This window comes from Gigantopelta aegis, chromosome 4 (assembly GCF_016097555.1).
Source record: "Gigantopelta aegis isolate Gae_Host chromosome 4, Gae_host_genome, whole genome shotgun sequence".
Lineage (NCBI taxonomy): Eukaryota > Metazoa > Mollusca > Gastropoda > Neomphalida > Peltospiridae > Gigantopelta > Gigantopelta aegis.
In genome coordinates this window covers 108,033,482-108,053,397 of record NC_054702.1, presented here as the reverse complement: position 1 = coordinate 108,053,397, position 19,916 = coordinate 108,033,482, and the positions used below count along the sequence as shown (strand labels likewise).

Genomic DNA, 19,916 nt, shown 5'->3' with positions numbered 1-19,916 from the left:
AAGAAAAACCTTATTAAACACATACTGTGAAATCACTTTTGTTCACGACAGTTTAGTTTCTTTGCAATTCGTGGATTAAGGAAGTCAATGAATTTAAGAACACAACAATAATAAAATACATGTATATATATAATACAAATTTATGGTATTACATTTTCGATCCATGAATATCCAATGAAATGTGTTTTTGAGCAAAACAGCGAAAATTTAAGCCCACGAATAAGGATTTCACTGTATACATGATGCACAGGCACAAACATATGCACACTGACACACACACACACACACACACACTGTATTTAGCATTTTATTATAATAGTTAAGCATATATAACTGAAGAGAAACTTACTGATAAATTTGTTTTTAATAAGACGAGTCATGAACTAAGGTTCACTTTTATTTTATTTTGTACCAATCTATTCTCAAGATTTGTTTTTTTTAATGATACATGGTTTTGTTTTAATTTGCACCAGCAATTCTCATAAAATAAAATCTCTGACAATGTATCCTTCAATTTTGATAGATTTAAAATGATTACTGATATTTATCCTGTTTGTGCAACAGTCTTTGGACAGTTTTAAATGATATATTTTAAAACATGCACATGTAATTGTTATGAACAAAAGTACCTGGCTTTGAAAATATTTTTTGGTTATCACTATCACATTGTATTTTCTCAAACAGTTTCCTTCAAATTTCGATTCAGCTTAGTTCATCAGCTGAAGACTAGATTTTAAAAGACATTTTCTTGGACAATTTTCCATTCTTATTTTTCTAGTTTATCTGTAAAACATTTTGTAAATGATTTAAGATAAGTGAGCTCACCTCATACTTAGAGAAATAACATTAATTTAAGAAGATGAATATAATTACTTACTGTGGAGCATATATCATAACCCTGGTTCCAAAATATCCATTCGTGAGGCCCAGAAGTAAGATGAATGTAATGGGCCACGCGTCATGATCGAAAACCACATTTAGGTGACTGCGAGGTTCAGCATTGCAGAACATGAGTAAAGGAATAAAGGCCACTCTAAGACAACACAGCAGCAACATAATGTATGAATGGCGGTCACTTGGCTGAAAAAGTAAGAAAAGAATTTTGCAGAATTAAATGTCTCGCTTATCATAAACTTTGGTGCTCTGTGCTTAATATCCAGCCAGTGCACCACGACTGGTATATTAAAGGCCGTGGTATGTGCTGTGCTGTCTGTGGGATGGTGCATATAAAAGAACCATTGCTGCTAATCGAAAGTAGTAGTCCATGAAGTGGCGACAGTGGGTTTCCTCTCTCAGTATCTATATGGTCCTTCATCATATGTCCGACACCATATAACCGTAAATAAAATGTGTTGAGTGTGTCATTAAATAAACCATTTTCTTCCTGTGCTTAATATTCACAGATTCAACTATAAACCATGTTTCACTGACTTAAGACTTACAGTTTGTGAGAAACTGATCCAAGGGCTGTTGTGGGAAAATTAATATCTATATCTTACCTTTTTACTTCATATAGATGAGTCAAAAATGGTCCTACCCCCTCCCCACTACTTCAATGGTAAATAACGTATGTGAGAATTCCCAATGCATTTGAATGTCCAATATAGTTTATTATTAATGTACATTGGGTGTTCATTATCTTTGAAAGTAAGAAGCTGTTTGATAAAAAGTAGGTGGCTATATCTACTGAATGCAGAGGTTTTTTATAACTGCAAGCATGAACAATAGGCAGCAGTAGTGGCAGTAATAGTTGCAAAAAATGGCTGTCAGGGTGTTCATTATAAATCTTTGAAAATAGGGGGCTGTTTGAGAAATGTTAAGTTTGTTTTGTTTAACGACACCACTAGAGAACATTGATTAATTAATCATCAGCTATTGGATGTCAAACATTTGATGATTCTGACACATAGTCATCAGAGGAAACCTGCTACATTTTCCCTAATGCAGCAAGGGATCTTTTATATACTTTCCCACAGACAGGCAAAGCACAAAGCCTTTGACCATTTGTGGTGCACTGGATGGAATGAGAAAAAACCCCAAACTCTTGAATGGATCCACTGAGGTTATTCAGTCCTGCAACGCAAGAATCTCAAGCGAGCATTCAACCAAATGAGCTAAACTGAGAAATGTATGCGGCTGTATCTACTGAGCGTGAGGTGTACGACTTTAAACATGAAAAGTAGGCAGCAGTGTTGGCTGCAGTAATCTTGAAATCACTGCCTGTCTTCTAACTAGAGAACAATTTCACAGAAAAATTAATATACATTAGCTCCTGAAATCTATTCAACTTCAGTGTTATTTTCAAATTCTTTGTCATCTGTAATCAAACTAGCAATTTTACCGAGCAAACTGATTTTGTGTTAAAACTAAAATCTTAGTCATGTGGGCTGCTCATGATCTCAACTCACAATTCAAAACTGTAAGCAACCAAAGCACCACTATCAAACCTGTACAGAATCTAAATTTATGTAAGCTACTTGTTCTTAAAGCCGCACACCCTAGTTCCATCCAGCGAAAATAAATTATAATTTGGTTAATCTACAAACCTGTAACACACTTAGATCACGTTTTTATCAAATGGAGTGAAAAAGCAGGTTTTATATCGATAAATACCATGGGAATACCCATGTCCCAATTGCTTGAAATAATTTTGAAAGTTAGTATTCTGATGTCACCGGTAGAAGCACAACAATGCCTACGTCACGACAAATTTCACAGACTTGGGGTGCGTTCGTTTCACCTCTCCTGGACATGTTCCAACTGTTCTGTCCTGGTTGTATCCCCTCTCCAGATATCGTAATGCTTAGCAAAATTATTGGTTTTAAGGGTTTGTAACGTTTTGTATTGAGACACTTACTTGTCTGAACTTTATTGTTACTGAAAATGTTCACGAACTGTGAAGAAAAATCTCACAAATGAACAACAAAAAATCGGATGTTGATTGCGCGAACCGTGCACGAGAAAACAAACCGAACCAAAATGATAACGGTCACGTGATATACCAACATCTGTGACATTAAAAATAGATTGGACCTCGCTTGCTTAACGGTTTTTTCTCGACAACACATTTTGTGAAAAAATGTAAAAAATGCATTTCGTGGTTTTACAAACATCAGGATTACCAAAAAGCACTTCAGGTGAATGGAAATGTGTATTCTAAATAATAAAATGTAAGTAAAGTGCAATTTTATTTGTGAAAAATGGGGTTTAATAGCGAAAAACAATGCCATAATGGTTAACAAATAAACGTAACTAGGGTGTGTCCCTTTAAGCCTTAGTGATTAAACAGAGTATCTACTGCTGAATAACTAAATACATGTAGCATTAGCAGGTGAGTAAAGATGATGATATACTAGATACTTACCAAACTGATCCACGATGTTGCAGTCCTTCCTACCCAGTCTCCAAGGTTAAATAACAGGAAGCATATGACAGGGGTAAAATATTTATCTGAAATCAGTGAGTGAAATGAATGAATGAATAAACAAAACAATATCAACCACAAATCAATAAAATGTATATATCAAGCAACAAACATACATTATCCATTAGGGTTTTCAAGTATAGTTAACAAGCATTCTGCTGAGAGAACTGCTAAATCAAGACATGTCCACTACTGGACCCAACAACATTGTATATCTCCTAAGTTCAAGGGCCAAAACTCTGTCAAAAATGGGCCAATCCTAATGAAAGTCAAACTTGATCTGTAATAATAATAATATAATAAAGAGATACTAAAATTTTCATATCTTGAGGCATTATGAACAAAAAGGTCTGAAAAACAATATGTGGGACAGACAGACAGATGGACGAACAGACAGGTGGATGGAAGGAGGGAAATGTTTTATTTAATGACGCACTCGACACATTTTATTTACAGTTATATGGCGTCAGACATATAGTTAAGGACCATATAGTTAAGGACCACACAGATATTGAAAGAGGAAACCCGCTGTCACCACTTCATGGGCTACTCTTTTCGATTAGCAGCAAGGGTTCTTTTATATGCGCCATCCCACAGACAGGATAGCACATTCCACAGCCTTTGATATACCAGTCGTGGTACACTGGCTGGAACGAGAAATAAGACAGGTGGATGGACACAAAGCCTTAGTTCCCTCTGGTTGGACCGGTAGAAGAATAATAAGACAAGCTTCTCCTTATGTTAAATATGTTCCACCAACTTCTCTCCAAAGTGTTCCAGTATTGATCTAGCACTGAGCTAGTCTGCTCATACTACAACTAAGAGTCTGACCAACTAGCTAGTGGTACTGTAATATAACCCATAATACATCACCAAAAATGTAGTATTACTCTCAAGTCAATAAAATCCAGGCCACATATTTTCAAAGCTATCTCAGCATCGTAAAACCATCAAAAGCTATGATGTTACTACAGAGTTGCATCTAGGGCATGGAATTGCAACATTTGTGCCTAACTTTGTAAAATCCTGCAAAAATACAGAGCGTGCGGGAAGAATCCCATGAAAACTTTCAGGAACTCTGTGCGATCACTATTTTATATGTAATACTATGACACATGCCATAGCCTATGACAGTTTTATGATATTGTAGTGCCATGATAGCTTTAAAAATATCAACACTGCACTGTAATTACCTGTCCAGCTGTCTCCTTTGACATAAGTAACAGATCTAATGGAAGCACTCACTGCAGGGAAGCATGCCAGTGTGATGGTAAATACAATACACACACAGACACCTTGCTTCCAAATCTGCAAACAGAACAAACGTCACTGAAAACACTAAGTAACAGATCTAATGGAAGCACTCGCTGCCGGAAAGCATGCCAGTGTGATGGTAAATACAATACAAACACTGACACTTTGTTTCCAAATCTGCAAACAGAACAAATGTCACTGAGAACACTAAGTAACAGTGGAAGCTGCTCAATAAAAGAAATCTTGAAAAACAAAATACACTTAATTGTAAGAGTTGATTATAAGGTTATATTCTTAGTGATAGATATCATGTCAGTCAATCAATCAAACCTTCATTTAATTCAATATTCAAACCAATTGCATTCTGTCTATATACTGTAGATACTAAAACTAATTCAATCATGATATTAATACCAAAAAATGTGAGGTGATGTCATTCGATTTAATAAATGACTTATAAATGTAACTTTCCAAACTGTGTCACAGGTAACAAAACAAAAAGAAATTAAAATACTTAGTCGAGTATATTTTATAAAACACAATTTAGAGTATGTAATAATTCTAATGACTGAATCATAGTGTCAGACATTAATTGAGTTACTGACATTCAATCCCATATGACCAGCATTAAATCCCACCCATCTTTGTATGATATATAGATATTAAAACACTAGTAGTGAATTAAACATAGCCTATATTGCCAAGTGTTCTCTTATTTTTTCTATCAGTATATATTTATTCCTCAGTAATACTGTATCATTGTTGTCAGGCTTACAGGCTCCCATTTTTGTAAGGGGGCAGGTAGGCTTTTGCCCGAATTAAATGAAAATGCCCGAATCTGCATCACAGTTATTCATATTAACATTACTACCAAAATGCTGTATAGGGTTGTAAATGAATTACTATGTATTTTAACATGGATTACATCTAATTTTGAGGGTAAAATGGTGGAAATACTTGGCAAAAAGGTCTCAGGATAGCACATTTTGCATGAATATCTGTATAATTTTTCCAGAATTTGAGTTTTTGCTCCAGAACTAGGCAGTTGCTCCCCCCCCCCCCCCCCCCCCCCCCCCGCCCCTGTCTCGTAGGCTTTTCATTTTTGTGACCAGATGTCTGAATCTGTAAGTGATTTATTACTATTAGTTTGAATCGAAAGGAAAGGTCTTACCTGCTTAATAATTTCTCCATAAAATTCACAATGTCCCTGAGGCACAGTATGAGACTCATCATTATTTATACTTTTTACACCTGAAACTGAAAGTAGACTGAGATGTCAAAATAAAGATTTCATATAATGTCTTTCTGCAGAAGTTAGGGCAGGAAGACACTTCTTTTGGCAAAAAACCTACACCCAAAACAATCAAATAAAGTTCTAATGTGAAAGAATAAATCTAATGTCTGTAATACAATAAACTATTTTAATTATCTTGTTGCTTAAATAAATTTACATAAATGGTCTGGAATAGTTTTATAACAAGAAAAGTAAAAACATAATACGATCATGAATGCAAACTATAAAATTATCTGATCTGAATTATAATGTACATACCTACTTCAGTCATGTGATATTTTGAAAATGGCTGAAATAGAAAACCAAAGAAATTAATACTGAATATATCAAACAATTACCATCATCCATTAATAAGTATTGTATTGAAAAAAATAAAGTAGTGTTTTATTTAACAATGCACTAAACACTTTTTAACTATGATTATATGGCATTGGACATATGGTTAAGGACCATACAGATAATTAGAGGAAACCTGCTGTCAGCACTCCATGGGCTACTCTTTTCAATCAGCAACAAGGGATCTTTTATATGCATCATCATATGTACAAGACAGTACATACCACAACCTTTATTACACCAGTTGTGAGGCACTGGTTGGAACAAGAAATAGCTAATAATTGAAATGAATTAACTGACCAAACACCTTAAAAATATCCCAGGAAGTATACTGTAGTGGAAAAATCCTTTGTTATTTTTATATGTGCACATGCATTTGTGTTTGATAAAACTGAAAGATAAGACTTGACACAAGACGATTACATCCCAGAATATTAATGTAAACATAATAAAATTTAGTTTTACCGTATTTTAAGTTTACCTTCTAAGGTTAAAATTACTTAACACTGCTATTTATGTCCAAAAGATAATGTACAGACTTTTATAAAAACAGCAATTAACAGCAACACTGGCATTTGTTAATCCACTGTTGCTTCCAACACAGAATAAATGTTTAATGCCACCCCAGCGTGAAAAATACATTGGCTACTGGGTGTTAAACTAAAGTACATTTCCAACACAGACACACACAGATCAGGTCTGTGAGAAATAGAGATTATTTTACAAGATTGTGTGTCGTACTGATTTTACGAAACCAGTGTCGGGATTGTTGTATTGCCCGAGCGAGAGAGAGGGTAATACATGAATCCCGACAAGAATTTTGTAAAATCAGTACGACTCACACACGAGTGTAATAATTTCTTTATTATCCATATTATTATTGTTGTTTTCTTTATGAACAACAAGACCCAACTCAAAATGTTCCAGCCACAACTAGAAGACGACGACAAAATGATGTCATATTTCAAATGTCATTACACTTGTTATTAAATGTGCGCTTTGTATGATTATTATTAACTCGGTTATGTTAAACCATATGGACAATAAAAAACTGTTCACAACAATCAACCAATCCAGAAGTTGTCAAGTTGGTACACTTTCTCGACAGTTACAAAATTGTCAGTCTATGGTATTTGAACAATCCATAAACAAATGAGAACAACATTAACAAGTTGTTTCTGTTTCAATTACTGGCCTCGGTGGTGTCGTGGCTGAGTAATCGCAACTAAGGCTGGTAGGTACTGGGTTTGCAGCCTGATACCGGCTCCCACTCAGAGAGTTTAACGGCTCAATGTGTAGACCTGTGTAAAAACATTATACCGACTTCTCTCTCAGTAACCACTAATCCACTGTCCTGGGCAGACAGCCCAGATAGCTGAGGTGTGTGTCCAGGACAGTGTGCTTGAACCTTAATTGGATAGCTGCATGAAAATAAGTTGAAATGAAATATCAGCAAGTGGCTTAGATGAAAACTGAAAATCAGAGGAAACTCACCAGATAATATAACAATATATATGCAAGCAAACTGACAACACTAATAACTGTAGCAGTTAAAAAATATCCGAATGCACTATCAATCACTGAAGATCCTCCAGCTAAAGCCAGAATGCCAGCTACAGCTGCGAAGGTCCCTCCAATGGCCTAAAAGAAAACAAAAATAAGTATATTTTAAACCCCAGTGGTTACTAATTCAATTACTGAAATAGTAAGTTATAATTGTACAATTATGATAACATTGGTAATATTTTGTTAAGGCCTGGTGCAAAGTGTGACATTTGACCAAAAATTCAACTTTAACAAATAGTCCGATTTTCAACAATTTCAACAGGGGATTAGTATATATTTTGATGACAAAAATAAATTTTGTGGCTAAGTTGTATACAACTAGGAAAATTTGTATCTATTTTGAATACAATGGACACCTTTTCATAATTTCATTGTAATATTCTGACCAGTTAATAATACAAGTTTTATTTATTATCTTCAAGGTTTTTTAGTGTTGATATGTTGGCATGGACCTAATGCAATTTTATAAACATCTATACATCTATAAATGGTTGCTGATAAAAAAAATATTGACATTTTACATAGAAAATTATATGTATTGTCAGAAACTGGAATTATGGAATTTTTACAAAAAATAACAAGGCACATATTTAGATTAGTAAAAATGTCTTATCTATAATTCTGGACATGCTTACTTAACTATAATACCTCTTGTAAGTGCATGAATATAAGCTCTTGAATATTTCACTCTGAATAGGATTTCACCATTATGGTTGGGACACATGCTTTACAATAGCAATTTGAACAAATTAACATTTAATAGTTGACATTTTATTACTGTTATCATAAAAACATAAAATACATTCATATGATAATCATTTAAAACAATCTTAGCTTCTTAAAAACTCACATAAATGTGATCATAGAAGTGTTATTTCAACTGTAGCTTCAAAGGAAGTGTTCACAATCCACATTTTGTAGCAAATACGTGTATTATTTGCATCGTTTAGGTCCTATAACTTATTATACAATACCGGTATTATATAGTAATAAATTTCTTTGAATGAAATATTTTCTGTGATTCAACACAATTCAGACACCATTATCAATATTATGATCGAGTAAAAAATATTGTGACATAAAAACATGTTTGAAACATTCACTGCTATTAAATTTCATAACTTTTAGAGACCTGTAAAGTGATATTATTGCTAAAATATAATCTATATTGTTGCCGTTATGGTTGGGACAGAAGCGTTATGGTTGGGACACCACTAGTTTTGGGTCCTTAGTCTGGAACTGTCTTTGAGAATTAAGCCCACTGTAAGAGAAAATAATAATAATAGGTTAAGGAAATGTGTGCAAGAGAATTGGATGAATAGTGTAACTATATAGTATTCTACACAACAATATATAAGGAAGAACCACCACCATTATGGTTGGGACAGGTGTTACATGCTACCAAGGGATATGAGGAGTGTGTGACAAGCATAAAAAGGATAAACTACACTAGTTATTTACATTATCACTACATTTGTTATGAAAATACTCATATTAGGCACAAATAAATTATTTATCTTAATTTCTATTCATGCAGAAACAAGTAAAATGGGACAAAAGGTTTTTTTGGAGACAATTACTTAATTTTCGAAAATGTACCGCAGGAATCTTATTTAGTGACCGATTTCATTGATTTTTGGATTACAAATTTTGCGGTAATTACTCTATGTAAGCATATATCATATTCACTTAAGGAAGTGTGTTATTTTAATTTGCACATAATTGTAGTTTTTATAAAATATGCTTGTCACGCAAAACGTTGCCATTTTTCATAGGTTTTGTCAACTTTGTTGCTTGGTATCTTTATTTCATTAGTGTGATTTGTCTGAAATTTGAAACATATATCAATTGGGTACATACAAATTAATTGACAACAAAGAACCATCAATATCACATTAATAGTCATTTTCAGAAGCCGAAATATACTGGAGACAAGAAAATTGAGTCTTATTTGCACCAGGCCTTAAATTATGTTAGCATTCATTTTCAATGTAAATAAGAAAAGATAACAAATAATATCTTCTTTTTTAATTAGTGTTAATCTTTAGGGTAATGTAATTCACCAAATATTACAAACAAGGATGGAAATCTTTTATTTAACGACGAACTCAACACATTTTATTTACGGTTATATGGTGTCGGACATATGGCTAAGGACCACACAGATAAAGAGAGAGGAAACCCGCTGTAGCCATTTCCTGGGCTACTCTTTTCGATTAGCAGCAAGGGATCTTTCATATGCACCATCCCACAGACAGGATAACACATACCACAGCCTTTGATATGTCGTGGTGCACTGGCTGGAGCGAGAAATAGCCCAATGGGCCCACTGACGGGGAACACTTTACCACTGGGCTATGTCCCACCCCTGTATTACAAACAAATAAATTGTAAAATATCATATTATATAATTAGCTTGTGCAATAATGTTAAAACAATGTCAAACTCTAAGCCATCTTAAATTGACAGTGTTAGTAAAAGAAGCAAGATTAAAGCAGTGACACGAGTCAATATAATAATATATAAGCCAAATACAGTCAAGTATACACTAAATATATTATTCTGTGCTTTTTATATTTGATAGGATTCTTTCTTACATCTTATCAGCTTAATTCTACCATGCATTTAATATACATGTAGAATGGAATTTCAGAATGGCAGGGCCAATTCATAAAATAGGTTTTTGTTACACATTAATATTAGCATAAAAACTTTCCAAGTGAGTAAACTAAGAATGTAAAGCCCACTTACCTGACCCATCATACACGCCTGTGTGTAAGATCTTGGAAAACGACAAGAAAATCCAAATATTGAGCCTGTCAGGATAGCAGTTCCCCCTATAATAAACATGTATTTCTTTACTTATATTTGTAATATTGAGCCTCTTAGAATAGCAAAGTAAAGTTTGTTTTATTTAACGACGCCACTAGAGCACATTGATTTTTTATCTTATCATTGGCTATTGGACGTCAAACATATGGTCATTCTGACACCGTCATTTAGAGGAAACCTGCTGCTGCCACATAGGCTACTCTTTTATGACAGGCAGCAAGGGATCTTTTATTTGTGCTTCCCACAGGCAGGACAGCACAAACCATGGCCTTTGTTGAACCAGTTATGGATCACTGGTCGGTGCAAGTGGTTTACACCTACCCACTGAGCCTTGTGGAGCACTCACTCAGGTTTTGGAGTCGGTATATAGATTAAAAATCCCATGGCTTGACTGGGATCTGAACCCAGTACCTACCAGCCTGTAGACCAATGGCCTAACCATGAAGCCACCGAGGCCGGTCTTAGGATAGCAGTTCTCCCTATAATAAACATGCATTTCTTTAATTTTATTTATAATATTGAGTCTCTTAGGATAGCAGTTCTCCCTATAATAAACATGCATTTCTTTACTTATACTTATAATATTGAGTATCTTAGGTTAGCAGTTCTCCCTATAATAAACCTATACTAGTAACTGCTTCATAATTAAACAAATTAAAATGTATTTCCACAAAGCTAATTTATTTCTAAAACCATAAAAAATATATTGCTAGATTCATTATCACTCACATTGTTATATGCAAGTATTAAAATCAACTGTACACTGAACAACAAAAGAAATGAAAATATTGATTAGTTTTCTTTAATTTATTTAAACATATTCTGTTTGAACCCAATTAGTTTTTGTCTCTTAAAATGAATGATATCTGATGAACACTTTAGGCCCATTTTCATAGTGTATTTACCAAATTAATTTTATCATGACAAAACACAATAATAAAATATATGCATTCCTTTTGTTATTCAGTGTATATTGCATTTAATGTTTTTGTACATGTATCTCTAATACTTGCATACAACTTTAAAAATAGCTGAAGGTCCAAATTACTTCCTGGTTTTAATTTAATTGTGTTGGAAAAGGTGTTCTTGCCCACTGGACAGGGTTATCCAGCTTTTGCACGGTGCTAGAAAAATCTGTCTGACCCTTGAGAAGGATAAATCTATCCGACCCTGTCTGACCCTTGGGCAGGATAAATCTGTCCAATCCGAGGGGTAGACGATTTCTAAATACACGTGACATCATAACTCATGTTTTATGACGACTGACGTCATAAGTCATGGTTTTCAAAATTCTGTTTGCCATTTCACGTTGTATCATTGTTTTAAAAATATTTAATTAATATTTTCAACTTTATATTTATTAAGCTGTTGGATTTTTTATGTCGTTGCATAAGTTGGACTCTACAATAAACAAACCATACGTAGCTTACAAAATTAATGTTTAGTTACTGTAATTAAATGGGCAAGAAAAAGAATCAATCACCGTTGTGAGGTACATCTCGGCCCTCACAAAAAACATTTTGTCCTTCGGGTTGGAATAGCCTTATCTATACCTCTATTAATCTGCCAAAGGGTAAAATTAAGTACCCTAAAATTGTTGAAATTGATGGATACAATTTTATAATATTTTTAGAAAGAACTGTTGTTTAAAAATGTGTCAAAGTACATGAAATGCAGTGTGTAATTTGAAAAGATTTCAAACCCATATCCACCTAGTAGGGACACTATGATCAGTTTTGTTTTTATTATGTACCCTCAGATTATTTTCTGGCACAAAGCCTGCATATACAATCAGACCTGGTTAAAATAACCATATTACAATGACATTTACACATATTACTGAACTGTTGAACCATAGATAATGAACAATTTGGCCGAGTTATAGTCATCCAACATGGAGACATAATAAAATCTTACCATTTATCACAGCTGCAGAAGCAATGGTGACAATGAAAAATGTTTTCTGCCCTGCAAGTAAAAATAAATATCATAAGGGAATAATGTTTTAGTCTACATGAATACATTAGAACATCAGTTTGAAAAAAGAGGCAGGCATAGGCAGATATGTACATTTTACTAACAAAATCTAATGCCTAAGGCACAATCTGAAATAACCACTAACCATAAGCATAGTTCACACACTGCTTCTAAAGAAGGTATTCCCAAAATCATGGTCATAAGATTTCTTGCAATATCTACAAACTGAATATAAGTAATACTAAAATTAAATATGATTATTATGATTCTAAATACCTAAAATTTAATCAGCTTCAGTAAATCAGAAACACATACAGACATAATTATCAAAATATTTTATATTTCCCCAACTAATTGTAATTATGTTACCTGTAATAACACAGTCACTTGTTTCCACCTAACATAGCCTGACCCAGGAATGAAAATTAGCAGTTCACTGATCACCCCACAAACATCCTAATTCACTCTGCATAGAACACAAAATTTTATTGGCTAATTAAATCCCCAAGAGTCTATTTACATATTCATACACTACTTCTTGCTGTTTAGTTGGACATACTGACTTTTAAAATACCAATACAAAACTGAAGCAAAATGCGTGCTCCTCTAAATTTTATGACGTAAATGCTGTTTATAAATGTTTGTGTGATGTCATGAGTGTGATGCTGACAGGAATGCGGAAGTACATAACAGCAACTATGCCGAATTATGAATTGTGATGAGTATTTGGGATGAATGAAATTGGTAATAATGGTTGGTGTAGTTGTATAAAACAATAAAATACAAAAATGATATTAGGAGCAGCAGTTATATTACATGTAAAAACATATTTTTTTAATATGCTTGTGCTAAAATTATTTTATAAGGCAGATGACTTGAAACACAATAGTAGTGATCAGGTTTTTGTTAACGCTGCCTTCATTCCGAAAAGAAAATGCATTTATTGAACTAGAATGGGGATAACTATGTTGTATTTGACCATTTGCGGACGTTCATGCTGGTTTTACAGCCAACAAATACCTGTTTTACCATCTCCGCTCCACGTTGCCGGTAAAACTCAATTTGCACCTGTAAAACCAGTATGAACATTCGCAAATGGTCAAATACAACATAGTTATCCCCTAAATGATTATAGTATGTTATATGTTTTCAGTGTTGTACAGATCAGTACTTACAGTTATTAGAGTCGAGTTTAACAAGCACACTTGTGAGTCCAAACAAACAGATTACAAGACACAGTGAAGCAATCATTCGCACTTTTAGTGGTATCCTAATAAAAAATATAAAAAAGTATTTAGTACACTTAATCAAGTTAAAAAATAATTAACTTTGCAAAACCATTGCAGGGCTCAAACTTCAAAATGTATTACATTTGGCAATCTTTAAAAGTTTTTGCCCTTGCTCATCAATGGCAAGTAGGAGTAATTTTAAACAGGGTAACTTTTGCAAGAAATAAACAGAAAATTAAAAACCAAGCATTATCAACAGCTATAACCTTTATTCTGTGGCAAAACCCCCCCAAATTAATTAGAAAATGATGCCATCGGTAAAGTCCCTGACCTATGTCAACTTATATCACATCTATGTCAATTCATATCACATCTATGTCAATTCATATCACATCTATGTCAATTGCTGTCAGTGCCACTGCTAAGTTGAAGCCCTGCCATTGTCCATTTATCAATGTTAACAAAACATGTCTTTTTAATTTGTCAGTTCAATAAGAAAAGAGTCTCTGAATTTAATTCATCAGAGTGTTTTAAGAATGACCAACTGTCTATTTAATCTGTTGTTGAAGCAGATAATGAAAAGACTAACACTATAGTCACAGGCCTCTCAGATTTGAAAATCTGCCTAACCCATTTATCGACTACACAAAAATAAATTCAGGTAACCTGTTTCCTTTTTCATAACCCGTTTTGTCTCTGTAAAGGACACCAAATTAATTTGCACCAGCAATGTGTGAATGAAATGATCGTTCTTGGATTTCAGAAACCTGAGCAAGAGGATTGGAAAAAAAGAGAGAAGACATTCAAGACTCAATATTAAAGACTTACTTTCTAACAAAGATGGCAGTTAAAAACACACATGTCAAGTTGGTGATTGTGGAAGAGGTGGCGAGATAGCTTTCAAATAAAATCTGAAGGTTTGTCTCTTCATCGGGATCATTAAATTCGGACGCCGGAATCGAGGTGTTACGCAGCTTAAACTGGAAATACTGAAAGTCAAATCATAATCATGACTTAATGTATTAGATTTGTCCTGCAAAGGTTGAACTGTGAATAAGTACCATATACAGAAATGTTCAAATTTGATTTCAAGATGGACAACTTTATAATGTATGTTTCAGACCAAAAGTAAATTTGCGGGAACAAAGGCTAAAATATGGCCAGATATAATAACAGCACGTCTTATAAAATATACTGAAATATATGATCTTTGATTTAATTAATCAACTGGTAATATAAACAGAAAATGCATTAAAAGATGAAGAAGAAAAACCCACTTAATTTAATTTCAAATACTGTATACTCTACCAGTGTTTCTGCAGAAAGACATTTTTGAGTATAGCACTATGGAATAGAATGCAACCAGTCAACAGGGGGGTATGGTAGTCCGAAGGGACGTAGAAAAGTACTGATGTAATGTGCACCCTGGGAGCCTCTCCCAGAAAGAAAATGGTTAAAGCTTAGGGTTAGGGTTAAGAAAATCACACAGCAATGATAAGAGGAATTAATTTTGTCAAAAAGGTAACTTTAAAAATTAAAATCTGCCAAAACATCTGGGTATGGTGCCATACATGTTTTACCCTCTGGCAGAAACCATAATATCATTATACTTACAGACTTTGCAGTGATGAAAAAATTCCAGGGTAAAAGGGAAGCCATCCCAAGAAACAAAAATATAAAATAGACTCCATAGAACCTGAAACAAAAATAAATTCCAAACTTTAAAAAATGTTCCATCACACAAATTAATATATACACATATAACAAAACTAATAAAAATCATGTGATAAACTACAAGGATACAAAGAATTTAAAGCAAATACTATTACTACCTCCTATATATCATGAGCCAGTTTATGGTATTATTCAAGCTCTCATTTAATTATGGATACTGTTAAAAATAAAAATTCACAGTACTAATGAAGATATCAGGTTTATCCATAAACAAATATTTTAATATGGCCTCAAAATGGAATTAATAAAACTACCCTATAGCTTACAAATGAACAAAATTTGTGTTTAATATTAAATATTATAGAGTTTTATGAAATACCTAGCAGATTTTGCCACTTCAGATTTTGTTACTTTGTAAAAACACCAAATTGGTACTGAGGGCACTAAACAAACTGTTGTAATTGTTTCAGTACACCCTAGGTCAAAACAAAAATACATGACGGACTTTTCAAAAGAGAAGCTTAACCCAAATATAATTTGGGACACAGGTTATACCTATAATATCACCAAAAGAGTATTTGTAGCCATATATTCATAAGATACAAATTTTTAAAATTTAACAAAAGGATGTCACCCATGATTGAAATGTTTTCAATTTTGAATATTCAGCACCTATAATAGGTGGCCTAAAAATGAACACATCACCTTAAACACCCAAAGCTCTAACATTTGGACCAGAATCAGAAGTTGCACCTCTGACATCATGCAACACTTTTGGTGTGGCTTTCCAAAAATAAAAGATGCCCACTTTGAATGTGAAATGTGGGTGTTTAACAGCTCAGTTATTATATAACTGTTTTGTATCTGTCATGGAACAAATGCTTTAACAACCACTTTTCTAAGAAGAAATCTTACACAGTGTTATGAAGATAATAAATAAAGTGAAGAGGCTGAATATATCATTCAAAATCTACTGTATTTACTTCATCAGGTAATTTGATAATTTTCAGAATACTAGTATACTAGTAAGGGCCATGTTATGTTGGATGTCATGTGGAACATTTAGAAAAGCTCAAGGGTGCCTGCAAAGTTTGCACCAATTGGATCCTAAGTCAGCACCTCCAAAGATACAAAAACCACAAAGAACAATTGTGGGTACTGCATGAACTACATGGTTTTGCAAAATCTGAGGGTTGCCAGATTGTCACTGTTACGATTATTGTCAATTTTTACATGTTTTTTTTTTTTTAAACTCATGCACATAATGTATCAATATGTAGTCTAAATAATTTATACAAGTACGACACATGTTATTTTTTTACATTTACTTCAGTAAGTATCTACTTTCATTTCAGTTTTATTTTACCAATGGAAATATAGTAACCATTGTATTATGTTCCTACATATAATTTTATGGTGTGTTTCAGATCAATATTTTTTGCTTTGTTGTAACACCTGGTGTACGAACGTACATTGTGTACATCACAGTATTAGCTTTGCCAATATAAAATTATATGAATTTCACACAAGGAAACACATTTGTTATATAAATTGTGTAATTAAAATATTTTTTTATGTAGTATACAAGCTGGTGAATGTTAACAAGTGCATTTTAGTTCGTGTGATTCAAATTAGCTATATAATGAGGAGTCTGAGACTCTAATTATTAAAGTTTGTTTTGTTTAACACCACCACTGGAGCACATTTATTAATTAATCATTGGTTATTGGATGTCAAACATTTGGTAATTCTGACTCGTAGTCAACAGAAGAAACCCGTTACATTTTTCCTAATGCAGCAAGGGATCTTTTATATGCACTTTTCCACAGACAGGAAAGCACATACCACGGCCTTTGAGCAGTTGTGATGCACTGGTTGGAACGAGAAAAAATACAATCAGTTGAATGGATCCACTGAGGTCGTTCAATCCTGTGATGCCAGCAGCTCAAGCGAGCACTCAACCGACTGAGCTAAATCCCGCCCCCTATAATTATTAGTCTAGGTTGTAAAAAATTTATAAGCTTGGGACCATAAGCTACTCTGCAGAGAAGTCTACCATCGAGATACATACACCTATCATAGTTAATATTGGTGCACTTGGCTAGTACCAAGTGGTCAAAATTGGGGTCTTAGCTCATGAACTATAGTATTTAATTATTACTATTACATTGTTTTGTACATGTACATTTATTTTAAAAAGTTGCAAACACTGCAAACATGGCTTCAGCCAGCAGTATTTTGTATACCTTCCTATAAAACAAGAAATGAGATACATACACTTATAACAAAAATCATAGTTAATCTTGGTACCCTTAGATAGTACCAACTGGTCAAAATTGGGGTCTCAGCTCATGTACTATAATATTACTATTACGTTGTTTAGTACATTACATACATATATATATATACTAAACAAAAAAAGAAACTTCCGATTTGTACATATAGTATTTGTTGTATTTGTTGTGTTAAAGAATTCATTGTGTAATGAAATTATATAGGTAGTATTAGCCGTGAGATGTATTATCAGGATTCATGAATTTTATCGATTATTTTTGCACTGTTAATCGTCGACAACCTGAAATTCAATTTGCACGTGCATGCATGGTTCGACATGTCCCGTGTAGTATTCGGTCAATTTGTTTTACTTGTCTTACTGACATTGTTGTCAAGTGAACGAAAACACTTCAAAATTTGTAAAAAAAATAAAGTTTTTTTTACATTGTAGATTTTTTAGTATGCCAAGAATACCCAATAATTTACGCGAACGGGCGATTGGCATGCTTGATGCTGGCATGTCGACAGAAGACGTTGCAAGGCATGTTGGGAGTTCTAGTTGAGCGATATGAAATCTTCGCGTAAGATTTCAAACGACAGGAAGCACCAACAACTTGCCACGTCGTGAACGTCCGCGTGTTACAACGCGTGGTCAAGACCGCTATATCATGAACACCCATTTGCACAATTAATTCCAAACTGCCACTGCTACTGCTGCTAACACACCTCGGCTTCATAATAACCGAATCAGTGGGCAAACTGTTCGTAATCGTCTGCGGGAGAACGGTTTACATGCACGACGTCCTTACGTCGGATGCGTTTTAACTCAACGTCATCATCTAAATCGTCTTAATTGGGCACGTGTACACACTCGTTGGATACGGCGACACTGGAATACCGTTCTTTTTTTGGATGAATCCAGATTTTCTTTACAACGTGGTGATGGCAGGGTGCGCGTCTACCGTAGGAGAAATAAACGCTATGCTGACTGTTGTGTTCTTGAACGAGATCGTTTCGGGGGTGGGGGTTCTGTCATGGTCTGGGCAGCCACTGCCCATGGTTATCGTTCACCACTAGTCGTCATTGATGGCAATTTAAATGCTCGACGTTACCACGATGACATTCTCGCTCATCACGTCATTCCTCTGTTCCATAACAACGCCAACATCTCGATTTTTCAGCATGATAATGCCACCTCTCATACAGCTAGAGACACTGTACATTTTTTTAGGACTAATAACATTGATTTCATTGATGACTGGCCCGCTAAAAGTCCTATCTCAACCCCATCGAGCATGTCTGGGATAGTCTGGACAGACGATTGAGGCGTTGTCCCAACCCACCTGCTAACGTCAACGAACTTCGTCAAGTGCTCATTCAGGAATGGAACAATATTCCACAGGCAGAAATCAACACTTTAGTCAATTCTATGTGCCTGCGATGCACTGCAGTGGTCAATTCAAGAGGTGGTCATACCCGTTATTAAGTGGGTGTTTTTTTTTTAACCCCTATCACACTTGGTCAAAATTTCTCCCAGTATCTGTTAACCTATGGCCATGATTTTTGCACCAAACGATGCATCATGGAACACTCTTTAAACGCATATATAACAATTATTCCCCCGGTTTGGTTTCATCAAGTTATGTTCAAGCAAAGTTAGCGGAAGTTTCTTATTTTGTTCAGTATATATATATATTATATTAATATATATATATATATATATATATATATATATATATATATATATATATATATACTACTCAAAAGAATTTAAGGGTCAGACGATATTTTCGACATTATTTTCTAAATGTCAATTATATTAGCTAGACCATAATGTCACGCATGGTATTGTTCCATTTTGACGAAAGTGGGTCTAAGCAACCCATAAATGAATTAAAATCAACTGTCATTGACACTGTCGACTAGTTCTAATGGCGAAAACATGCTTACATTTGCACGTAAATTAGGGCGAAAGCAAAAGGTCTGGTAAGTGCCCATAACTTGCTTTTTCACAAATCGCTTCATTTAAACGCTTTGCACGTGTATTCCATGTTCC

The 19,916-nt window shown here is 34.1% G+C and overlaps 1 protein-coding gene across 2 annotated transcripts in view; it reads right to left on the bottom strand.

Moving 5' to 3' along the window:
• Nucleotides 1-19,916, bottom strand: part of LOC121371706 (equilibrative nucleoside transporter 3-like) — a 42,634-nt gene that overhangs the window by 1,264 nt on the left and 21,454 nt on the right. For both annotated transcript variants that reach the window (XM_041497797.1, XM_041497798.1), the window contains 11 exons: nt 15,527-15,608; nt 14,741-14,901; nt 13,859-13,953; nt 12,624-12,674; nt 10,626-10,711; nt 7,803-7,949; nt 6,231-6,261; nt 5,850-5,935; nt 4,618-4,732; nt 3,365-3,450; nt 878-1,080 (listed from right to left, as the gene is read on the bottom strand). In XM_041497797.1, coding sequence (XP_041353731.1) covers nt 878-1,080; nt 3,365-3,450; nt 4,618-4,732; nt 5,850-5,935; nt 6,231-6,261; nt 7,803-7,949; nt 10,626-10,711; nt 12,624-12,674; nt 13,859-13,953; nt 14,741-14,901; nt 15,527-15,608 — 1,143 coding nt within the window. The remainder of the gene's footprint in view (nt 1-877; nt 1,081-3,364; nt 3,451-4,617; nt 4,733-5,849; nt 5,936-6,230; nt 6,262-7,802; nt 7,950-10,625; nt 10,712-12,623; nt 12,675-13,858; nt 13,954-14,740; nt 14,902-15,526; nt 15,609-19,916) is intronic.